This window comes from Suillus discolor (assembly GCF_016758755.1).
Source record: "Suillus discolor strain FC423 chromosome Unknown F5147scaffold_37, whole genome shotgun sequence".
NCBI lineage: Eukaryota > Fungi > Basidiomycota > Agaricomycetes > Boletales > Suillaceae > Suillus > Suillus discolor.
In genome coordinates, this window is record NW_024541284.1 from 184,222 (window position 1) to 206,366 (window position 22,145).

The window sequence follows — 22,145 nt, forward strand, 5'->3', positions numbered from 1 at the left end:
CTGACTAGTACATGTACGAAATGCATTGTAAATAGGACGGCCGAAAAGTCCATCCTTCCGCAGCATTCGTGATGTCCAAAGTCATCATGGACTGCAGTAGGCCTCTTTTCATCAAAAGTCTGACCGCCGGACGGGGCCCGCACACCACATCGCATCCATAACGTAAGATGCGTATCCCCCGGTCGATAATATAAATATATATTCCCCGCGCGCATGATTGTCCTCGGTATTATTAAATCATACATTAATACTCCTAGCGCGAGAGAAAACTACTTCTGTTCCTTTGTCAGGCACCTCGTGAACGCGTGAACACCCAGTTCGCCTCCTTGTGATACCCGCGACTTCGACACATATTTCCCTTTTTTCGTATCTCGAGTCAGTTCGTGAAGATTTTCTTTCACAAACCAGTGTCTGCGACCCGAGTCAGCCCCTCGATTCCTAATGACAAGTAGGTCAGCCAACGGTTACCACTGACATGTACTTATTCCCCTTTCATCTTCACTTACGGCTCAGCCATCGCTAGGTCCGAACACCCTTTGTTCTGTTTTGATCATGTTCCCGACCTTGTAATCCAAACTGGGTTGACAACCAAAGTGACCCTGGCATTGCGCGTCTTTGGTTGATATTGTCTTGAACCGGGGGGTCCCTGAAATGTCAATGCAGGTCGTGTCTAAGTAAGCTGCACACTTCTCCAAAGCGTACATCATAATTCGACATTTCTTCATGCCGAACGCCATCCACGTCGTTAGATTGAGATTGCACCATCCGATAATCACAGCGCAGCTCACTTTTTCCCCTCAGCTTACATGTCGCCATGATGCGTATTCGGTCGGAATGAATGTACAAGACGTGGCAGTCTCCGGGTAGACTCGCTTTAGGGATAAACAATCGGGTAGGCCATCGATATCTAGATACTCGACATCTAGATGCTCAGATCTAGATGACGGTCTGATCGAAGCTGCATTTTGAAACCGATAGCGATCAGGAGCATTTGCATGATGATGATCACCGATTAGATCAGGATGAAAGGGTATGGTCCATGGTTTTCAAATTGCTTCCAGATTCATTTAGGCTCACCACAGAAGTCTGTTTAACTGCATAGGCACCGAGCATCACTGAAATCATCACTCCTCAACATCTGACTGAATAAGTGCACGATAACGTCTTCCTAGGTTCGAGGGTGTATTCATATGAGTATCATAATCTTGTATATCCGAGTCGTCGTTTCCGGACCTGCGTCGCACAGGCGTCCTTTGAAGTCGCAGAGACTTGCGAGGTGCGTGTGGGGGTTCATCCGTCATTGTTTGGGCTTCCAGCGGATTCCTGAGACAACGACAAAGTACTAAGAGATTGAGAGAGTTGATGGCGATGGCAGGTCTCAGGTTCATCGAGACTCTGCATCATGGGAATCGGTCTCGGCAGATTAACGAACTACGTGGAGTCCTGTCATCAGTAGTATTCAAAATACTCAGAAACTCGCATATTATTATGTAGCACCTTCATGTTCGGACCTGCGTCTGAGGCGTTTTGGCGGAGGCTGGTAGGCTGCTACAAGTCACTTGGCTCGGCAGTGGGTTTCCTGATGAATCTGGGGTCTTGAATTCGACCGTACGGTGATGTTTGTGAACCGAGCTTCTTCGGAGCCATGTGAACAGGTGCGTGTGGCTTTCTTACATACTATATGGCACGCTGCCCTTCACATAATAAAACGTAGTAACAATACATACCTCACACCCGGATCTCGTTGGGTATACTCACTTCAAGTTGTAGCACAGCGCTCAGCACCCACGTCCGTATCATGGGGGAGAATGTGCTTGCAAAGTGAGTCGACGACTCCATAATATACGTCTTCTTTTGTTCTTACTAAGTGCATGGGCACATCCAGCAATATCACCATCAGCGACCTTGCATCTCAAATCAAGCTCGGATCTCCAATTGCAAATGGTTCGTTTGGCGATGTGTATCTATGTGCTATCAATGAAGGCAAAACGAAGGTCTGTGACAGTCTATCCGAGCACCTCAAGTTCGTGCATAGAATATCTACTAGGTTGCAGTGAAAGTATTCATAATCGATGGTCAAAGATCTGGAAAGAAACTACAGAGCGTAAGTCGTCTTGTACAGACTCAAACACTTCACCATTTTTTATACGGCGTATCACTGTAGGCAATGGATCGGGAAATTGCAGTATGGCTTAAGCTTAGTAAATCGGCTTATATCGTGCCACTACTCGGCACTGTAAAACTCTTCTCTCCCGAATCACTGCCAGTTCTTGTTTCAGAATGGATGCCTTCCGGGACATTAGATCAATACCTCGAGAAGTACGCCGAGACCCTCACTGTTTCCGCTAGAGTTAAATTGGTGAGTCCTTCATTCACATCGATCACATTGAACAGATGCTCACTCACTCGCATGTTACTAGACCAGGGGCGTCGCTGGCGGCCTCAACTATCGTCTGTAAATTTCTATATGGGCGTTGTTTCAGTTATTGATATGCTTGCCCAGTTCGCTTGGAGAATGTCGTTCATGGAGACCTTCACCCCGTATGTATTATCATATTTCTGTAGAGATCGCACTCATTTGCAAGCCTCAGGGAAATGTGCTGATTGACCATGAAAGGAATCCACGTCTCGCAGATTTTGGTCTCGCGACAGTTGTAGGAGACCCAGGGTTGCAGTGGGGTTCGACGACTGCGGCACGTGAACTCAATGCTCGATGGCGTGCACCTGAAGTCCTTGGAATAGAGAGCGATATGACCAGACCAACTTTCATGAGTGATATCTATTCCCTCGGAAGCATAATTTTCTTTGTGCGATCCCTTTTGTCTTTCTGTAGTCCCGACCTTATTTTCTCCACTTAGATCACCTCGGGGGATAAACCATGGAAAGAGAAGAAAAACTCAATTCAAATCTCCGTCGCGCTGTCGAAAAAAGAGTCTCCCACACGCCCCGAGAAGATCTCCGACAATCGTCACTGGAACTTGATTCAAAAATGCTGGTCTTGGGAACCAACGGATCGCCCAGAGTCTACAGAAGTCCTTGAAAACATCAGAGATATTGCAATGAATCCGCATACGAGACGCGCACCTGCACTGCATAGGATTATGCATCCACTCTTTACCTCTACACGGTTTCGCTCCGCGCCCATAAATTACGACGTCAACTATGGCCCTTCGCCGCGAACCGTTCTAGACCGTACCACACATTCTCCCGTCGACTCCCATACATTATCTCAACCAGCAACAGACCCACCCACTCCGGCATCATCCATTATTCTACTTCGTTCAGATAAGTTCCCGTGGCACGCGGTCGTCGGGCCTTGCAGAAATAGGCGCTCTCCAGATATCACCAATCTCGACCTTCTTTGTGCACTACATGAGATGCTTCTCACGAGAGTCACGCCTCAAGAGTGGGAGGCGCTTGGTCATGGAAGCAAGGTTCAACGGAAAGTTACGCAGGCGTATGAACAGCGGTGTACCAGATTGGGAGGCGGATGGCAAGGCGGAGTCCGACGGGTGGATTGGCTGCATGGGAAAACTCGTTTGATCGGAATCGAAGTGGAGAAGCATGGACCCGGCGCCGGCTCCGGAAGACTCGTTTTTGGTAAGGCTTGAAGCCGACGTTTCCAACTTCTGAGATCGACAGCTACCGAGGCTAGTCCTCGTTACTTCATACCTGCGAAACCTTTTCGCGGCGTATCCACAGACGCCGCTACATCTCTGTGGAATTCACGATTATTAGGCATTAGGCATACGTACTAATTTATTACACGACTTTTTTTATGATTTTGTATTATGCTGTAACAGCTTGGGCATAGTGATACATTGGGAATGGCATTACAAAAGTGTCAGTCGGGCTACAAATGCGTGAATGAAAGGGTTGAAAAGCAGCTCACTCCATCAAAGTCATATATGCCAGGAACAGCAACAGGGCAGCCAGCTTTGTCGTTATGTGAATTGCAATTGACCTGGTCATTTGCGGACGCACAACAGCGAAGGCAGAAACGATTAGCAGAAGGCTCGACCCTGGTAAACAGCCGATGAGTTAATTAAGAATGATGAAAAAAAACGGGAACTGACTGCTCAATGGAGCTTGCGCCGTATCCGCCAAATGTGCACTTCGCGCCGTTGGGAAATCGAACATCCATTTGGCCTCCCGCGTCATCTTGTGCAAACTGGAACTTGCCGGGATCCAAGCAGCCGGTGATCTAGTGCCTTCATTAGTACCGATGAAGAGGTTGCAGACAGCTAAATAAAAACTTTACTGGCCTGTATATAGGACCCATCGCTTGCCTCCGAGATGGTAGCACCAGTCACGAAGCCTGCGGGAAATGTGTTTTGGCAACCAGATCCATTGGTACAATACGCCGTCGCGTCACTCTTAGCCTCTGATATATACTCTAAGGGAGAAAGAACAGCGTGGTCAAGCATGCGATGAAAATACTAGAGAGAGACGCACCTCCGTCTCTTGAAGGGAGTAAAAGTGTAAAATCACTCGCGCTAGTTATATGCACGGTAGTCGAGACAGACGAAGGACCTGGAGGCTGGGGCGTTGGCGCAGCGTTCACTCGAGGATGGCGGGTCGGGGCAATACTATTAGATGCCACGTAAAATCGTCTTTGAAGGCGGGCGACCTGTTTCGTGCCTTTTTTGGGAGAGCGGTGAGGTTTCTTGCTCTGTAGGCTCGTTCGCGTGGCGAGAGTCTCGTTGTGCCGTTGATTTGGAGGTATCGTATCGACCGCGAGATCTTGGTATCTGTTCGTAGATCGCCCGGCGACTACCAGCATGGTGACGTGCACGAGTACAATGAAAAGATTGAATGATAAAAACACGTTTACAATTTTTTGGGCAAAGTAGTGATGTAGTATGCTTGTACAAGGTGTTGGTTGAAACGCCGAAATGGTGGCGTGAACACGCTGACACCGGTACTGTGAAACTAAGGGAAAAAGTTGTAAGACTTTGTATACGAGAGTCTTCTTGACCCCAAGCAGATCAACTACGTGGAGTCCTGTCATCAGTATTCAAAACACTCAGAAACTCGAATATTATTAGCACCTTCATGTTCGGACCTGCGTCTGAGGCGCTTTGGCGGGGGCTAGTCAGCAGTGTTAGTTTCCTCGCCCGAGGTCGAAAAGCAAGTCCTTCGGCGGTTGTTTAAGGACGTGTGTCATTTATTCTTTCGGCGCTTTATTATAGTCTTGCTGCACAATTCATCTAGAGGTATATCGTCATCTGAATCTGAACCCGAGGTTTGAGAAATATTTGGACTCCCGTGAAAGGGCAAGAGCGTTTCTGCCTGTGCGACAGATCCATCTGCATCACTGCTCTCTGTGGACTCAAAGTTAGTACGGTCTTCTTCGTCGTGCCTGTCACTGTCGTCATCTACTGCGAAATCGTGTGTGGTGTTGTCTGTTTCAAAATCACTACCATCCTCTTGGTAGATTTCCTTCTCGTCGTCATCGTCATCATCATCGTTGTCGTCATCGTCATCGTCATCATCAACTACAGAATCATCACGCTCGTAATCACCATCCGGCTCCACAGCGCCGCGGCCATCATCCCATTTTCTAAGAAGTTGCGGCCGCCCTGTGGGATTTTCCACATGTGCAGGTGCTCTGGGGTAGTATGGCCATCGGTGAGTCTGGGAATATATCCAATACCTCTCAACTAGGTCTTTGAACCTGTGATACTGGGGAAAGTAAACACCGAATGTCAGGCGCAACTGAGGAACTTCCGACTCACACAAACATTTGTCATGCTCTGGTTTCAGATAGAAGTAGTTCTTCATATTGTTGATTGGCGTAGGCAAAATACTGAATTAATTCTTAGTGTCGGCCGTAATTGCTGTGCGCAGTCCTGACACAGGAGTTTCTTGCAAGATGGGGTCGTGTTGCCCTGGGCCCACCGCCTCAAGTTATTCGAGGCAGAGTCGAGCCGTTTACCAGCAAATTGTCCACATGGGAATGGGTATGTTCCAGGATCGTCGTCATTGTGAGAAAGCCTAGTATCGCTGTCCGCGATATTTTTATATTAATATGTGCCATGATATGGTGGTGATTGTACATCAACTTGGACGCGACACCGATTAGTATTTTGAATTGGACGCCGTGTGCACGTGATTCATCATGCCAGGACCAAAATTTATGTAATATTCATTCATTCATTCATCCGTTCTTGCTACATCAATATAGACCTGGTAACCTTGTGAGTAGCATGAGTCTTACTCAACGAGATCCGGGCAATGCAGATATGGTAAAGCGGTTTGAAAATTTGACTCATGAGCGATTTCGAACGCACGCGGATGTTAACATCTCTGCTCCGGACTTGGCAAATCTAAAACAGTCATTCCAATCAGTTCCACCAGGAGGCTCAATCATATGGACTCCCGGTAGTATATTATGTGCACGACACTAGTGCTAAGTACTTGTAGATCGCTGTTCCGCAAAAGTCACCCGCCTGACTAAGACGTCGCAATCTCTTCTGGGGATTGCCAGAATAGCGGCGACATAGGGTACTGGTCTGACCGACAACTCTTTCGAACGTTCTTGAACTCCCATAGCTGGTAGTGCATACGTGTTGCCAAGATTGCATGCATCACTATTTTGGGGCTGTTGATTGCAATTTGGTCAGCATTTCCGACGAGCACTTGGAAAACGTCACGCACCTGAAGAAAATTGCGGCGTATTCGTACTATGCTAGTGCTGCCGTGGTCCGGTTCGGTCCGGTTCAGAGGGTCCTGGACGAGAACCGAGAACCGAACCATGGTCCGGTTCTGCAAAATCGTCGAACCCAGAACCGGATCATCAAGAACCGTTCTCAACGGTCCGGTTCGGTTTTTTTGTGGTCCGAACGCGAACCGAACCGAAATTTTTTCAAGCGCAACAAAAATTGACATTGTAGATCTACTGACATCGAGTAACTAGTCTAACATAGCACTGCATGCTCCTCTGCTTCTACTGCTGCTGTCAGAAATGGGAGCCCTAAAGAGCGCTGGATGCGAATGGAGAGTTTGGAAGGTGTGGAGGTTGTCGAGGAATTCAGTTAGTGCTAGCTGCATTTTGAGAGGTCAGAAGCATAGTTGCGCGAATGGACGAGAGATAGATATTCACAGGGAGAGTGCTGTTTGTAGGGATATCCATGACAGACCGTAGCTGTGTCAGCGTTGTCTGCACATCCCTGCCCAGACCAGGGCCAAGATTTGTGACAGCAGCAGAAGGTCCGCAAGCACAGCGACAGTCACTGAGTCAGTGCAAGATTACAACCTGACAAACAATGCAAACTGACAAGGGCCTACCGCCGCAGAAAAGCACACGCGACGCAAGGCCGTCGCGCACGAGAGTTGCCTCACAACCAGCGGGCGCGCCTCTTCGATCTGAAAGGCTTTACAAATATGCGATTCCGAGCAACTCGTGAGCAGAATGTGGGTCACGGGCAGGTCAGGCTCATGAAGAGCCTATGCAAGGGAAAATATGGACAACGATATCCAAGGAGATCCATTAGAGTTGACGAGGATGGCGGCGAGCAGCAGCGGGAGATGGCAGCGAGCAGCAGAGTGAGATGGCGGTGAGCAGCAGCGTGAGATTGAGCACCAATCCCTGAGTCAGAGAGGTAGCGAGAGGATGCTGAAGGTAGCGAGAGGGCGCTGAACTTGATGAAATTGACTTGGGAGGGGGGAATAAAGTCATTAATGCTAGTTGAAAGGAATGAGTTACAGGCAAGGAAATATGGATGAGGATGCTACCATTTGGCAATGTAGTTGGGGACATAGTCGCCAACAGCGACAGGGTCCCCGGTGGTGTTGTCAACACGTGGCGTGGATCCAGGGAAAGTAGCGCAAGGGAAAGGAAGTGCACGAGGAGAGATGGATCTGAGTGCGTGGGTGATCAATATCTGTGACATATTTGAACAAATGTCAGTGTGTGAGAGAATCAAAATTTTGATTAGTTAATACGTACCTTCAAAAAGGCTAAAGGCAGAAGAGTAGAGTGCAAATCCCGAAGTTCGGTCGACGTCGAAGTAAGTGGCGTCGAAGTCAGAGTTGAGAAGGGTTCAGAATGGTTCGGCAAGGCCGAACCAAAATAGAACGGTTCGGCAGGACCTAGAACCGAGAACCGATTTCCGGTTCGGTTCAGGCTGACACCAGAACCGTGGACCGAACCGTCCAGAACCGGACCAAAAGTCCGGTTCGAACCGTGGTTCTGAACCGGACCGCGGCAGCACTATACTATGCATATAAGCGGAATGTTAGTTCGTGTGAAGCATGGCAGCAAACGGATCAAACTGACTTCGAACAGCACCATACATATGACATTGATAGTGCTGAAGACTAGAAGGAAACAGTTCATTGCACTGTCATAGATGTAGAATACACACACGAAATCCGCAACCATAGTAGAATGTATGGTGTGTGAGGAGAAGTGTAAGGAGTGGTCTTGGCGTCGATCTGTAAATCTTGGCAGCCTTTATAGTGGCAAAAATAACAAGGACTGATGATGAAAGTCAGAACTCCAAAGGAAACTATGACAGAAGTTCTTCATACCAAATTCTAACATCAGGAGTGCTAGGAACACCACCAATAACCGTTGCATTTTTGCAAATTGAGATACTCGGCATGTTGAAACATCAGGTACAAACACATACTGCTTCAGGACAAAGCAGAATATGATTAGCCCAGCAACTGTCATACCCTGTTGCCGCAAGTTCCTTGAGTAAAACTTAGTATGTGATTTGATAAAGGATGCATACAGCTATGATAGTGAACATAACCCAACGTAGAGGGCACTTCACATCCCACATAGCGCAGGTTCGAAGTATGAAGATGGCTAAGAAACGGTGAGCTTAATGAAAGTTCAAGTGAAACTTGTGACGGAGGTCACAAACATTCTGCACAGAATGCTTCCATAATGCTGAGGGCTAGATATAATAGTTGTCAGCACAACATTAAGATCAGTAATAACTGAAGAAGCCTTGCCTGCTGCAAGGTCACCTACACCCTGGCAGTCCTATAGAAACAGTGAGAGACACGTATATGATTGTCAAGGTCGCCAACGCACAACATTCTCCATGTGGGAGACTTGTTTAACTGGGGCACGAGTGAGATTAAAAACATCAGAGGATGACTATGCGCCGTGGGCTCACAGACGAGACTAAGAGTAGACAACAATGGCATATATCGGGCTCCAATGTACAGAAATTTTGCAACATTTGTGTCGGCCTGGGCGAGAAATGTTGCCTGTGAAAATGGGGGATAAGATCAATAACTGCGAGTATAAATGGTGTCATCACCTCCTGTTGGAATCTTGACAATAAATCATAAGCCTTTCACCTGGATAAGTAAAAGAAGTTGGGCCGAACATTCAAGGGGAAACTCGCCAAAAGAGCAGTGACCGCGACTGCGATGCCTTCCTTAACGACTCCCTGTTTCATAGTGCGAGAGGACATACCATCAGTATACTAAGAGTAGTCTCTCAGTTGGAATCAGTGCTGCCCTGGTTCAGATAGACACTTACAGTCATCACCTGAATGCTCCGTACTGCCAGCAGGAAATCATCCTGAGGTACGACGGAAGTGGTCATGAGTGTAAGGCTGAAGGGCCGAAAGAAGTGTACATTCTTCCTTTTAAATTGATAGGCAAATGAGCTAACAACCTGTACTTCATCCGTGTAGGTGATACTATATGTTCTCACCACATTTCCGTTGAAAGTGATGGCATCGAGAACGTGAGCGATAGGACTCGGTCCCTTGGAGGTGCTTCAGGTGTTTGACGCGGTGACTGTTTGAGTGTACTGTCTCCTATCCGGATTTTTCAAAAGAAGAAAGGCAATTGTTCCTCTTCGCCACGGCACCATTCTTTGAAGTAGCATCATAAAGAACTTGAGCTCGACATGAATAGGCCTGCTCAGTTTACGGCTCACCTCATTTGACATTTTTAAAAGATCCGCCACGCAGCCCACGACCTGTCAGTGCGTGGATGCAAGGAATCAGTAAACCGGTGAGTTCTTGCTGGGGATTATGCTGATTATGATGCTTTTACATAGTCATATATCACTTTATATTCCAATGTGACGAAAACCTTTCCTACATATAACGATATATGACGATATCTTCTTCTCACAGGTTCTCTGTTCACCGCCGCCGCCGCCGCCATGGTGCCACCGACACAGGCTGAACTTCAAGTACATCTTGCAGGGCAAGTCCAACTCCGCTCAGAGTTGCGGCTGTGCTGTACGAAAATGACGATGATCTCGATGAGCTCGCCAACAATGATGATCTTGATGATGATTACCTGTCTGATTCTGAAGCATTGCTCATGATGGCAACTCTCGAATACCTTCGAATAGCTCACTTGCCTTGGCATGGGCCGAGGCCCTCGCATTAGAGTTCTTCAGTTCTCTGTGCCTCATTTTGCTTCCGTTCTGCTACCAGTCTGGCTTGCTGAACCTGCGTAGCTTCGCCGAAACACGCCGGGTTCTCTTCCGTTAGTAATGGGTATGTTCCAGGATCGCCGTCATTGTGAGAAAGCTTATCGTTGTCCGCGATATCTTCATTGATACGGTAGTGATTGTATAACTTGGAGTCTTGGACGCGACACCGATTAGTATTTTGCCTGTGCATGTGATTCAACCAAAATTAATCATTCATTCCACAGTCCTACTGTAGACACAAGACACGATTATACATTAATGCTAAATCAATATACACTTGGTAACCTTGTGAGTAGCACGAGTCTTACTCAACGAGACAGGCACTGCCGATGGTCAAGCGATTCGAAAATTTGACTCGATGAGCGATTTCGAACAGACGCGTAGTGCTGCCGTGGTCCGGTTCGGTCCGGTTCAGAGGGTCCTGGACAAGAACCAAGAACCGGTCCATGGTCCGGTTCTGCAAAATCTTCGAACCCCGAACCGGACCACAGAGAACGGTTCTCTGTGGTCCGGTTCGGTTTTTTTCTGGTCCGAACTTGAACCGAACCCGAAAATTTTCAGCAGCGAGCATGAAAAAAAACATTGAAATACTAGTTTACACATTGAGTAGCTACTCCAATGAGATGGCTACACACCCCTCTCTGCCTCTGTAGCCACTGATCCAAGAGCTAACTGATTTGATCTATACAAATGGTGAGAATGAAATAAAACACAATAACAACCAATGCTTACCGTGGGGAATGTGAACCTGCGGCGTCTGATCCAGACAAGCAATTTGAAGTAAGCTGCCGGTTAACCGCCATTAGGATGTGATTTCACTGGCGGAAAAAGGTGGTAAAATGTTAGTTTCCCTGCTGTGTGAATGACACGACTTTTACTCGAGCATATTAGCGAAAGCTCATTCAAGTCCCAATGTACGACCTCGGCTTTGTATACGGTGTGCTTGCGGTCGGATCCTAGATGGTATTTTAGTGTACGCCTTTGCGGGTTAGTACGGCTGCGGCTCCTACCCCTCCACCGTGACTTGAGCAATCTGTAGACTATTGGTTGCTTTTTGACCGAGTTTTGCAGCGGATCTATCATTTCGACATCGTCGGGGTATATTTGGAAGGCTGTCGAGTGATGAATGGTGCCGGGATATGTTTTGGTGCTTGATGACGTGTTTGAGATGTGGGTGGAGAGGGTGGCGTTGGGGTAGAGTGGCGAGGCGTATCACAGCTCGATGGCATGTCTTCTGGTGGAGAAGGGGGGTGGGCAGTAGATTAGTGTGCGTGTCTTTGCCGTTCCTATGGATCCCCTCTGTTCTCTTGTCGAGTCGTCGCGGAATATTGGTTTGAAAGCGGGGTGAGAGACAGCGGGCGAGAGACAGAGGGTGAGAGACAGTTGGCGAGAGCAGCCAGTGGGCATGTGAGACAGTGAGCGAGAGACAGTGGGTGAGTGAGACACGGTGAGCCAGCCAGCAAAAGCCAGCCAGCAAGAACAGCAAGCGAGTGAGAGGGGATGCGGTGAGGTGGCAGGCATCAACATAGGCGCAGGTAGCGTGGTGTGTGATGGGTTGTGCGCTGGTAGCGATGAGTGCTGGCCCTCGAGGGAGCCATCAGCATTCAGAGTACAAATCATAATATGCACCTCTGCAGCATAGTGCAAGACACAATCCCTCCAAAATCCACCTTGATCGCACCTAATATATCCACCTCCAGTAAAAGGTAGTCTTGCGCAGTGTTGTAGCTGGTCCTCAATGAACAGAACCTCCTGTTATAAAGATGAGTTGGTGAGAGACTTGAGAGTTTAATTAGTTAGTGCTTACCTTCAAAAAGGCTAAATGTAGCTTGATTAATCAACAACGTGAATCCCGAAGACGACAGTCTGATGTCGAGGCAGATGTTGTCGAAGTCAAAGTCGATAAGGGTTCGGAATGGTTCAGGAAGGCCGAACCAGAACTGGACCATTTGGGAAGAGCTAGAACCGAGAACCGTTTTCCGGTCCGGTTCTAGCTGGCGCAAGAACCATGGACCGAACCGCGGAGAACCGGACCAAAAGTCCGGTTCGAACCATGGTTCTGGACCGGACTGCAGCAGCACTACAGATGCGGATGTGTTCAAGTTGCATCATGAAGACTACCGCAAATTGAATGTCTATGGCCACAATAATGATATCCTGCAGCAGGGGCCCGGTTGTCAGTGAGAGTAAGCCTAGAGGATTCAGTCCATGCTCACCAATCATAGCTCGCTCGTCATTGTACCACTCCTCATCGTCACTCGACGGCGTATCAGTGGCACCATTTACTTTGCATGCCATTTCTATGGTGGCCTCCACATACCCAGCAGGCTTATTCAAAATCAACTTGATAAACCCCTTGGTTGGTTTGGACCAGAGAGTCACCGAAAATGAAAATGGATCATTGGTCTCTTTCTCCGTCAATTTGTTGAGAACCTTTGGTAGTTTGATGGCCACTTTACTGCGTGATGCGGACAACAAAACATCCTGAACCTTGAGTTGTTTGTTTTTGAACAACACAAGGGCATGCTCGATCTTTAAAAAAAAATCAGTGTGAATAAGCCATTTTAAATTGAACTCACCACTACAGTAGAGAGGGCAAGAAGCCGTGGCATCCCGCTCGTCACAAGCTCATGCATGTCGAAGGCAGGAACCTTCACATACCCTTTGATGACGTTGAAGTGTGCCCTGCCAAGCAGTTGTGAGATGAAGGGAGAGCGGTAAGCTGTGAGAGGAGATGGACTATCAGGGTCCTCATATACAAAGATCCAATCGTGGACAAGGGACGTTGCCAGATCGCTAGGAGCGCAGTCAGAATTACGTGTCATAAAGTCCATAATAATGGCTATGGCTGTTGAGCCAAAATTATTGTGCCATTCTGAGATGCGCTGTGCAGTCTAATGATTGATATAGTATTAATAAATAAAATTAGATATAACAGGGGACTTACAAGCGAATGTACCACACCATTGTGAACGAGAACAAAATTAAGATCTTTGTATACTGCGTCGAAAATAAGCTGAGCATGATGGAGAAGAACATCGTCTGGGATAACCCAGATGTCTTTATAACTTCCAGCCCACAGCAATATGGTAGGGAGATATTTCTTCGTCCAGCACTGGTCTGCTCGCACGGCTGCAGGTAAGTCAACTGTACGATAGGCGTCACGTGCTTTCATGTGCTCCAGCATAGTGTCTGGCACATTCTGTCGGCGTTTGAGCTTGGCAAATATGCTGCAAACAGGTGTAGCAGAAGGCTCGATCTTGGCCATTTTTTGAGCAGGCGGCTGACTACCGGTGAAGGTTCAACGATACAGCGAGGCACGAACAGTGCTCCTGACTGTATCTATAATTGTTGTAAGGTCGTGCGTTGCCTAGTCTGCTATACTTGAGACGACAAGTGCGTTCGACCCTAAAGGGGAAGCGAGTGCAGCAAGGATCTAGAGGTATGCGCTGAAAGCGCTACTGGTTGGCCAATGCGAAGCGCGAGAAAGCGCAGGTGCACGCAAGGCGCGGGAATGCGCGCGTGTATGGCGCGAAGCGTGGGAAAGCATGCGCGTGTATACAGATACGAGAGAGAGTAAGAGTGAGTTTGCTTAAGTGATGATATGATGTAAGACAAGAGAAGGGAGATGCGAGGTGTAAACAAATAGATTTCTACTATGTTCTGCTAGGTAAATAGTGGGTAGTAACCAGTAAGTCCTCTGTCGTTCTGGTGGGAGAGTAAGTGAGTAAGTAAGTATGTACTGCTGGCGCTTAAGTATGGCGCCTAAGCGCTGTCATGCGGAGCCGAAGCGCTACCGAGTAAGGTATGTAAAGATATATGTAAGTAAGGGTCCATGATAAAAATAAAGATGGAATGATCAGCAAATGTGAGAAATGGAAATATACGCACTAGGGAACTTGGTGGACAGTGGATGGATGCTTCCGGATGGCTGGCGCTATAGGGCGCTACAGCGCGGGAAAGCGCACGCGCATATACATCGTGAAGCGGGGAAAGGTACGAAGGTACGCGCGCATGGCGCGCGTTGCGCGGGAAAGCTGCGCCTCATATAGAGATAGCTGCAGGTAGCACACAGAGTGATGCTACAAGTTCGTGCCATGTACTCCCCAGTGAAAACTGCCATATTGCACAATGAGAGGCATGAGTCTCTACACCGGCAACAGCACTGGTGACAGACATCTGTACAAGTGTCAGAATGAGCAGTGATAAAGTCATGATCCTTACTGAAGTTGTTGTATGCGAAACCTTCCTCTTTTTTGCCACAATAGGTTCAGGCTGAGACGGTTCGTCAACACCCGTGATCGAGTCGTTGATGCCTTCAACTTCCATAGACCAATCGGACACCACAGACTCAGCCTCTGACATCTCATCTGAGATTTTGTTAGCTTTGCGCTTGCAGGATTTCAGACTCGGTGCCTGCATGAACGGAGCCCTAGGCTCGTCAAAGTTGGAGTTGTCATCAAATATTGAGACGACCTGCTAAGCAAGAATTAAACACTGGCACCAATAAATCACTGCCACTTACTGCCTTGATTCTTCCGTTGTCTTGCTTCTCCCCCGCACAAGCAGCCTCACACTCTAATGAATCACCAATTTCGTCTCCAAAGGCACCAGTAAGGGAATCGTCAGGCACATGTTTGGTTTGAGCTGCAGGAATCGGAGTTAGGGCCAAAGTTGCTGCAGAGGAAGCAGTGTTGTGTGAAAAGGTAGCCGAGAGATGCTCTTGAGTCAAAATGCTGGACGCACGGGATAATGGTTCCGACTTTCCAGGCTTGACTCCTGAAACCCAGTTGGTCACTTGGCTACCTAATGCGAATTTATGAGTGGTCGCATTGATACTGGAAGTATGATTAAGGAAAAACAAAGTTGATTCGGTGAGAAGCAACATTGCAGTGTGAGAGAAGAATCTTACAAGTGATGGCGTGTCTTTCCCATCAGCACGTGGTGGTGCCGTATTATCACCTTCCACATTCGATCGACGATTGGCATCAACTGTCAGTACTCGAAATTAACTGAAATCCCGATGAGTGTGACAAGGTGGTGAGTATGATCACAAGCAGATGCTGATTGTAAATGGGATTTGTTGGCAGACGATGAGAAGACAGTCCCAGATGTAGTTTCGACGAGATAGGCACTGTAGATAGGTCAAGCGGTTTGATTGAGGGGCGATTTCGGACACGGACATTGGCATCGCTGCTCCGGACCTGGCAGCCGATAGCGAATCCAAAACAGTCATTCTGAAATTTATGACATCTTCGATCAATCGCGGATGGTCGAATGAGAGGTCAGCAGGAAGCTCTATAATACTCCAGGTAGTATATGCGCACGACACTAGTGCTAGGCACTTGTAAATCATTGTCCCGCGAAAGTCACCTCTAGCATGAACCTGACTAAGTTGTCGCAATCTCTTCTGCGGGTTGCCAACGTAGCGACGACATAGGGTGCTGCTCTGACTGATCATTCTTTTGAACATTCTCGGACTCCCAGAGCTGGTAATGCATACGTGTTGCCAAGATTGCATGCATTATTATTTGGGGGCTGTTAATTGCAATGAAGTCAGCATTTACTATGAACACTCGGAGAACGTCACACACCTGAAGAAAACTGCGGCATTTTCATACTATGCATATAAGTGGAATGTTAGTTCGTCCGTGTGAAGCTTGGAAGCAAACGGATCAAACTGACTTCGAACAATGCCAAACACAGGACATTGATAGTGCTGAAGACTAGAAGAAAAGAGTTCATTGTGCTGTCATAGATGTAGAATGCACGCACGCAATCCGCAGCCATAGTAAAATATATGGTGCGTGAGGAGACGTGTAAGGAGTGGTATTGGTGTCGATCTGTAATTCTTTGCAGCCCTTATAGTGGTAAAAATAACAAGGACTGACGATGGAAGTCAGAACTCCAGGGGAACTATGACAGAAGTTCTTCATACCAAATTCTAACATCAGGAGCGTTAGGAACGCCGCCACTAACCCTGGTGTTTTTGCAGTTTGAAATGGTTGGCATGTCGAAATATCAGGTACAACCACGTATTGCTTCGGGACAAAGCTGAATATGATTAACCCGGCAACTGCCATACCCTGTGAGTTCCCTGAGTAAAAATTAGCAGGCAATTTGATAAAGGATGCATACAGATACGATCATGAACATAATCCAACGTAGAGGGCGCTTCACCTCCCACATAGCGCAGGTTCGGAGTACGAAGATGCCTAACAAACGGTGAGAAATTAGTGAAAGCTCCAGCGAGACTGGTGATGGAGGTCACAAACATTCTGCGCAGAATGCTACCATCATGCTGAAGGCTAGATATAATAGTTGTCAGCACAACGTTTAGATCACTTATAAATGGAGAAGCCCTACCTGCTCCAAGATCACCTAAAGTCTGGCAGTCCTATGAGAACAGTGAGAGACACGTATATAATGGTCAAGGTCGCCTACGCACAACATCCTTCATGTGAGGGACTTGGTCAACTGGGACACGAGTGAGATCAAAAATATCATAGAGGATGAGTATACGCCGCAGGCTCACACATGAGATTAGGAATAGGTATCAACAATGGCATATAGCGAGCTCCAATATACAGAAATTTTGGAACATTCATGTTGGCTTGGGCGAGAAAAGTTGCCTGTGAAAATGGGGGATGAGATCAATAACTGCGAGCAAGAACGGTGGCATCACATCTTGTTGTAATCTTAACAATGAATCATAAACCTTTCACCTGGTTAAGTGAAAGAAGTTGGGCTGAAAATCCAAGGGGAAACTCACCAAAAGAGTAGCCACCACGACTGCAATGCCTTGGTCAGACTATTTTCTGTTTCATAGTGCGACGGGACATACCATCGGAATACTAGTAGTAAGAGTAGTTTCTCAGTTGGAATCAGTGCTGCTTTGGTTCGGACAGACACTTACATTCAGCACCTGAATGCTCCATACTGCCATAAGGAAATCATCCTGAGGTACGACGGAAGCGGTCATGAGAATAAGGCTGAAGGGCTGGGGAGAAGTGTAAATTCATCCTTTTAAATCGACAGGTAAATGGGCTAACAACCTGTGCCTCATCCGTGTACATTCGTCACGTAGTCAAAAAGTGACGTTCTCACCGCATTCCCGTTGAAAGTGATGAGATCGAGAACGTGAACGGATATCGGTGCTTAATACTTAATGTGCGCGCTCTATTTGAACGCATCTTGGGCTCAGCGCTCAACGTTCCGTCCCAATCATGACATTTTTAAAAGATCCGCAACACTGCCGAGGACATGCCGATGCAGTTATGACCTGTGACCGTGAATGCAAGCATCGTGCGACCAACACAGGCTGAACTTCAAGCACATCTCGCAGGGCAAGCCCAACACCTCATGGCCTCATGGGGCTCGCGGCTGTTGCAGTGCTGGACGACAATGACAACGACCTCAATGAACTCGCCAACGATGATGACCTTGATGCTGCTTACCTGTCTGATTCTGGTGCATTTCTGATGGCGATTCTCGAATATTGAACTCTTGCAGTATCTATTACCGGTGCCGGTGATCGTTCAAACGTTCAAACGTTCACGAGCACCAGGACCAGAAGTGCAAAGACCGTGCAGGTGCTGACTAGAGAAGTTCCATATATAGGAAGAAAAATAAGCACTCATCAGGGCCAGCAGTACGAACTTTTACTTCGCCATCATCTAGTAGCGCAAGTCTGACCTTGATGCTAACCACGGATGCTCAATCTTGTGCGAAAACCCAGTGGGTCGGCTCGACACTTGCAGACTTCTGCTCGAGCAGCTGCACTCGTTCAGAAGCAGAAGCCACATCATAACCATGTACAACCGCGACCTGTCATCGGCGGAGCTGAGGTGAAACAAGGAAGAGAAAGAGAACGTGACGTAGTCCGAAAAACAGTGAAGCACGGTGCGCTATATTGCCTGAATTCCATTATCTCGCAACCAATCATATTGGACAGTCAAGCGCAATGAACTTGGAGTTCAGCTCCTTTCTCGGGAACTGCATTCACAAATATTTCGCGACATCTCTTTTCCAGCACCATCGAAAGCATTCGTTCGTATCGCACAGGAGCATCTGGAAATGCATGGACTAGACCCTAAACAAGGCTCTGTTCTTCCTGATATCGGCTTCACCCTCCCACCCCTCTTAGGCTCAAATATCGACGAGCATTTCCACAGAATCGGCAGTCAGTCCGCTCAACCATGGCTAAACATCGCGAGAGATTTTGCATCCAACGAACTTCCTCCAAAACCCGATCATTGGGACATACAATCGGGATGGACGAAATATCACTTCCTTGCTGATGGTTCGAGCTACAGCGAACATGTCGACTTCCCGCAAAACGAAGGCAATGCGGAAGAAGTGCTCACGTTTGACGTAGAAACCATGCCCACGTATCATCCTTATGCTATCATGGCATGTGCTGCCTCAAAGAATGCCTGGTACAGTTGGATATCGCCTTGGTTGCTGGGAGAATCGATTGAGCAACAACACCTCATCCCGCTGGGGGATACGCTTTCCCCGCGCGTAGTCGTTGGTCATAACGTTTGCTACGACAGAGCGCGCATCTTAGAGGAGTATAGCTTGCATGGAACTCAGTCGCGCTTCCTCGATACGATGGCTCTGCATGTTGCAGTGAAGGGGATATCTTCGCACCAAAGACCTGCTTGGATGAAGCACCGCAAGTCCAAAGAGACTCAGAAAGTGCGTCGTGCCGAAGCGGTCGAGGCCGTCGTGGATCTCATGCGTAATACGGAGTTCAAATACGACCAGGAGGATGATGAAACCAAACGAGAAGAGCTCCGCCGTCTCCGTGCTGATCTCGAGGAGAGCCTTCCGCAGCTCGAAGCTGCCGATGCCGATGCCGTAGAGGCTGATCTCTCAAGTAAGCGCTGGGAAGACCTGACGTCTGCCAATTCGCTGGCTGATGTCGCCAAGCTGCACTGCAATATCGATATGGACAAAGAAATTAGGAACGACTTTATGAAGTTGACCCCAGAAGAAATAAAGGACAATGTTCACGACTATCTCAACTACTGCGCGCAAGATGTTTTCGTTACTCATGCCGTCTTTTCCAAGGTCCTTCCCGCTTTCCTTGACCGCTGCCCGAGTCCCGTTTCATTCGCCGGCGTTCTCGCGATGGGTTCCAGTTTCTTGACGGTGAACGAGTCCTGGGAATCATATCTTGCGGATGCAGATAGAGTCTACAAGGAGTTAGATGGGAAAGTGAAAAGGCGCCTTGTCGAGCTTGCGGAGCAAGCCAAGGATAGGGCGAGGGATGACTCTTTGAAGGATGATCCTTGGCTCTCTCAACTAGATTGGTCACCCAAAGTAGCCGGGAAATCTAGGGGTGTCGTGCCGGATGAAGAGGTGCGTCTCCAGGTCGATGTACCGGACTTTCGTTGATTCCTTCCTTTTGCAGCTTGACTCCACAGCAGCGTGCCCATCTGTTCCCGCTTCTTCCTCCCGACGTAAGAAGTCCCCTCCTAAGGAACCCAAACCAAAGGTATTTTGGCCGAAGTGGTACTGGGATCTCGCAAAACCCAAGAAAGACATGCCTCCCGGCACGCTGGATATCACAGTACGGAATCGCATTGCTCCCATTCTTCTTTGTTTGTCCTGGCAAGGCTGGCCGCTCTTCTACTCCCGGGAACACGGTTGGACCTTCCGCGTCTCTGGGGACGCCGATTTTCCTACCCGCTTTTCTCAGCTCGATTTCTATGATCCTGCGGACGACGCCCTACAAGATATGCGTCTGAAGGGAGGTTTTGTCTTCTACAAGTTACCACATAAAGACGGGGAGAAGGCAAACGTAGGCAGTCCGCTTGGGAAAACGTTCATGAAATATGCACAGGATGGGACGCTTACAAGCCCCGGAGACGAAGCGAAGGATGCGCTGGACATGAACGCGCAGTGCAGCTATTGGATCAGCGCACGCGATCGCATCTTAAATCAGATGGTAGTCTGGCAGCGGGGAGCGTTAGATCTACAGTTCAAACCACCTGGATCTTCCGACGAACCCCAGAAATGGGGTATCATCCTTCCCCAGGTGATTACAATGGGCACTGTGACGCGCCGCGCTATCGAGAGGACGTGGCTCACGGCGAGCAACGCGAAGAAAAACCGCGTTGGTTCAGAGCTCAAAGCCATGGTGCGCGCACCTAAGGGGTATGCCATCGTTGGCGCGGATGTAGATTCGGAAGAGCTGTGGATTTCGAGCTGTATCGGCGACGCACAGTTTGGATTACACGGTGCTACGGCTCTTGGATGGATGACCCTCGAAGGCACCAAAGCCGCGGGAACAGATCTTCATTCAAAGACAGCGAGCATCCTCGGTATCTCTCGTGACCAAGCAAAAGTGTTCAACTATTCCCGAATCTATGGTGCTGGGATGCGACACGCAGTCCTGCTCCTTCTACAGTCGAATGCCGGTATGCTGCCCGAACAAGCTCAACGCCTCGCAGAAAATTTGTACGCATCAACTAAAGGCAAGAACACACATCGCACGGATTTATTTGGAAGGAAATTCTGGTTTGGTGGGACGGAGAGTTTCGTGTTCAACAAGCTGGAAGAGATCGCGCTTTCTGATCAACCACGAACTCCAGCCCTCGGATGCGGAATCACAGCATGCTCTGTCAAAGGAGCTTCTTCCGGCAAAATTTGGTTCAGATTACATGACATCACGCATAAACTGGGTCGTGCAGTCCTCTGGTGTCGACTACTTGCATCTTCTCATTGTCGCAATGGACCATCTGGTCAGACAATATGGTATCAAGGCGCGTTATCTTATCTCGGTGCACGACGAGTTACGTTACTTGGTTGCCGAAGAAGATCGCTATCGAGCTGCACTCGCGCTACAGATCGCCAACCTATGGACGCGGAGCCTTTTTGCCTTTAAATTAGGAATGGATGACCTGCCTCAGGGGGTCGCGTTCTTCTCAGCCGTTGATATCGACAAGGTACTCAGGAAGGAGGTCGATATGCCATGTGTCACGCCTTCTCATCCTGATCCTATTCCCTGTGGAGAAAGTTTAGGTATTTCCGACATTCTAGATAAGACAAACAGCGGTTCCTTGTGGAAAGATGGACGCCCCATGATCGCGGACTCTCTGACTTCCAAAGCGTCCTACCAGCATGACAATGGCTACGAGCCTCCTAGCTGCCTTATCCATCGCGCTGAGAGCGCGGCTTGGCTACGCGCCCAAGCTACCTCCGAGTTCCCTGAAATTAAGCATCTTGCGCAAACATCAGGGCAGGTGACCGATACCAGGATCAGCGGTTCCCAGAATGGTAATGAAGGAAAAAAGCGCGGGCGTCCGGTGAAACATGCTTCCATGGAGCTGGGTGACTGGGAGGCGATGCAAGAAGTGTTGAAATCAGGGAACCTACGCTGAAGTCTAGCACCTGACGTACCGACGGATCATGCTCACACGGATATCTTATCATTGCTGTATATTTTAAATTAGACCTTGCATAATATTAGAGTAGCCTTTTTCGTGGACTGCGAGATCCGGTTCGACTGTTTACAGTATCTGCAGCGCAGAGACTTAGACCTGTGAGTCCAGGGTCATCAGTGGATGAATAGATTAACAGTTATCGCCTTACAACGCCCATCAAGGTGCCTTCTCAACGTGTTCCGTGAGACTCCCATCAGCGCGCATGTCCCGACGTCTGCCTTTTATGGGTGAGCGGTCCCGCCAGAATCCCGCCCCATCCATAATAAGAAGTC

At 48.3% G+C, this 22,145-nt stretch overlaps 6 protein-coding genes across 6 annotated transcripts; 2 read left to right on the forward strand and 4 right to left on the reverse strand.

Moving 5' to 3' along the window:
* The first annotated feature begins 1,923 nt into the window (after positions 1-1,923).
* Positions 1,924-3,815, forward strand: F5147DRAFT_702006 (kinase-like domain-containing protein). Its single transcript, XM_041437765.1, has 6 exons — positions 1,924-1,944; positions 1,995-2,359; positions 2,421-2,451; positions 2,504-2,541; positions 2,592-2,807; positions 2,859-3,815. Exons 2-6 carry the CDS (start codon positions 2,168-2,170, stop codon positions 3,609-3,611), a joined length of 1,230 nt encoding a protein of 409 aa, XP_041291362.1. The 5' UTR covers positions 1,924-1,944; positions 1,995-2,167; the 3' UTR covers positions 3,612-3,815.
* A 29-nt stretch (positions 3,816-3,844) lies between these two features.
* F5147DRAFT_775126 (uncharacterized protein) lies at positions 3,845-4,783 on the reverse strand (the record flags this gene model as incomplete). Its single annotated transcript, XM_041441670.1, has 5 exons — positions 3,845-3,853; positions 3,893-4,022; positions 4,077-4,204; positions 4,257-4,396; positions 4,456-4,783. The coding sequence occupies 5 exons, from the start codon at positions 4,781-4,783 to the stop codon at positions 3,845-3,847; spliced, it is 735 nt and encodes a 244-aa protein (XP_041291363.1).
* A 1,358-nt stretch (positions 4,784-6,141) lies between these two features.
* Positions 6,142-8,911, reverse strand: F5147DRAFT_238043 (uncharacterized protein). Its single transcript, XM_041428772.1, has 7 exons — positions 8,742-8,911; positions 8,536-8,683; positions 8,372-8,482; positions 8,282-8,322; positions 6,661-6,686; positions 6,380-6,604; positions 6,142-6,329 (listed from the first exon to the last, which is right to left on the reverse strand). The coding sequence occupies exons 1-6, from the start codon at positions 8,790-8,792 to the stop codon at positions 6,457-6,459; spliced, it is 525 nt and encodes a 174-aa protein (XP_041291364.1). The 5' UTR covers positions 8,793-8,911; the 3' UTR covers positions 6,142-6,329; positions 6,380-6,456.
* A 3,244-nt stretch (positions 8,912-12,155) lies between these two features.
* On the reverse strand, positions 12,156-13,688 carry F5147DRAFT_775129 (uncharacterized protein; the record flags this gene model as incomplete). Its single annotated transcript, XM_041441671.1, has 5 exons — positions 12,156-12,172; positions 12,228-12,489; positions 12,542-12,952; positions 13,000-13,314; positions 13,368-13,688. The coding sequence occupies 5 exons, from the start codon at positions 13,686-13,688 to the stop codon at positions 12,156-12,158; spliced, it is 1,326 nt and encodes a 441-aa protein (XP_041291365.1).
* A 2,016-nt stretch (positions 13,689-15,704) lies between these two features.
* On the reverse strand, positions 15,705-17,583 carry F5147DRAFT_238060 (uncharacterized protein). Its single transcript, XM_041428773.1, has 15 exons — positions 17,476-17,583; positions 17,337-17,420; positions 17,265-17,274; positions 17,193-17,212; positions 17,106-17,138; positions 16,956-17,052; positions 16,869-16,897; positions 16,787-16,817; positions 16,696-16,728; positions 16,559-16,635; positions 16,359-16,506; positions 16,196-16,306; positions 16,106-16,146; positions 16,015-16,040; positions 15,705-15,958 (listed from the first exon to the last, which is right to left on the reverse strand). The coding sequence occupies exons 1-15, from the start codon at positions 17,494-17,496 to the stop codon at positions 15,811-15,813; spliced, it is 909 nt and encodes a 302-aa protein (XP_041291366.1). The 5' UTR covers positions 17,497-17,583; the 3' UTR covers positions 15,705-15,810.
* A 486-nt stretch (positions 17,584-18,069) lies between these two features.
* On the forward strand, positions 18,070-21,947 carry F5147DRAFT_702024 (DNA polymerase family A-domain-containing protein). Its single transcript, XM_041437766.1, has 4 exons — positions 18,070-18,322; positions 18,375-19,786; positions 19,839-21,050; positions 21,121-21,947. Exons 1-4 carry the CDS (start codon positions 18,133-18,135, stop codon positions 21,808-21,810), a joined length of 3,504 nt encoding a protein of 1,167 aa, XP_041291367.1. The 5' UTR covers positions 18,070-18,132; the 3' UTR covers positions 21,811-21,947.
* Positions 21,948-22,145: the final 198 nt, after the last annotated feature.

Coding starts and splice junctions, on each gene's coding strand:
- F5147DRAFT_702006 (XM_041437765.1), top strand. CDS start 2,168: ATGGATCGGGAAATTGCAGTATGGCTTAAGCTTAGTAAATCGGCTTAT. Junction 2,360..2,420: donor TTTCCGCTAGAGTTAAATTG/GTGAGTCCTTCA, acceptor GCATGTTACTAG/ACCAGGGGCGTCGCTGGCGG. Junction 2,808..2,858: donor TCGGAAGCATAATTTTCTTT/GTGCGATCCCTT, acceptor TTCTCCACTTAG/ATCACCTCGGGGGATAAACC.
- F5147DRAFT_238043 (XM_041428772.1), bottom strand. CDS start 8,792: ATGTGGGATGTGAAGTGCCCTCTACGTTGGGTTATGTTCACTATCATA. Junction 8,684..8,741: donor TTATGTTCACTATCATAGCT/GTATGCATCCTT, acceptor TTGCGGCAACAG/GGTATGACAGTTGCTGGGCT. Junction 8,323..8,371: donor CTACTATGGTTGCGGATTTC/GTGTGTGTATTC, acceptor GTTTCCTTCTAG/TCTTCAGCACTATCAATGTC.
- F5147DRAFT_238060 (XM_041428773.1), bottom strand. CDS start 17,496: ATGTACACGGATGAGGCACAG. Junction 17,139..17,192: donor TCGTGGTGGCTACTCTTTTG/GTGAGTTTCCCC, acceptor ACCAGGTGAAAG/GTTTATGATTCATTGTTAAG. Junction 16,507..16,558: donor TTATGTTCATGATCGTATCT/GTATGCATCCTT, acceptor GGGAACTCACAG/GGTATGGCAGTTGCCGGGTT.
- F5147DRAFT_702024 (XM_041437766.1), top strand. CDS start 18,133: ATGCTCAATCTTGTGCGAAAACCCAGTGGGTCGGCTCGACACTTGCAG. Junction 18,323..18,374: donor CCGAAAAACAGTGAAGCACG/GTGCGCTATATT, acceptor CATATTGGACAG/TCAAGCGCAATGAACTTGGA. Junction 19,787..19,838: donor GTGTCGTGCCGGATGAAGAG/GTGCGTCTCCAG, acceptor TTCCTTTTGCAG/CTTGACTCCACAGCAGCGTG.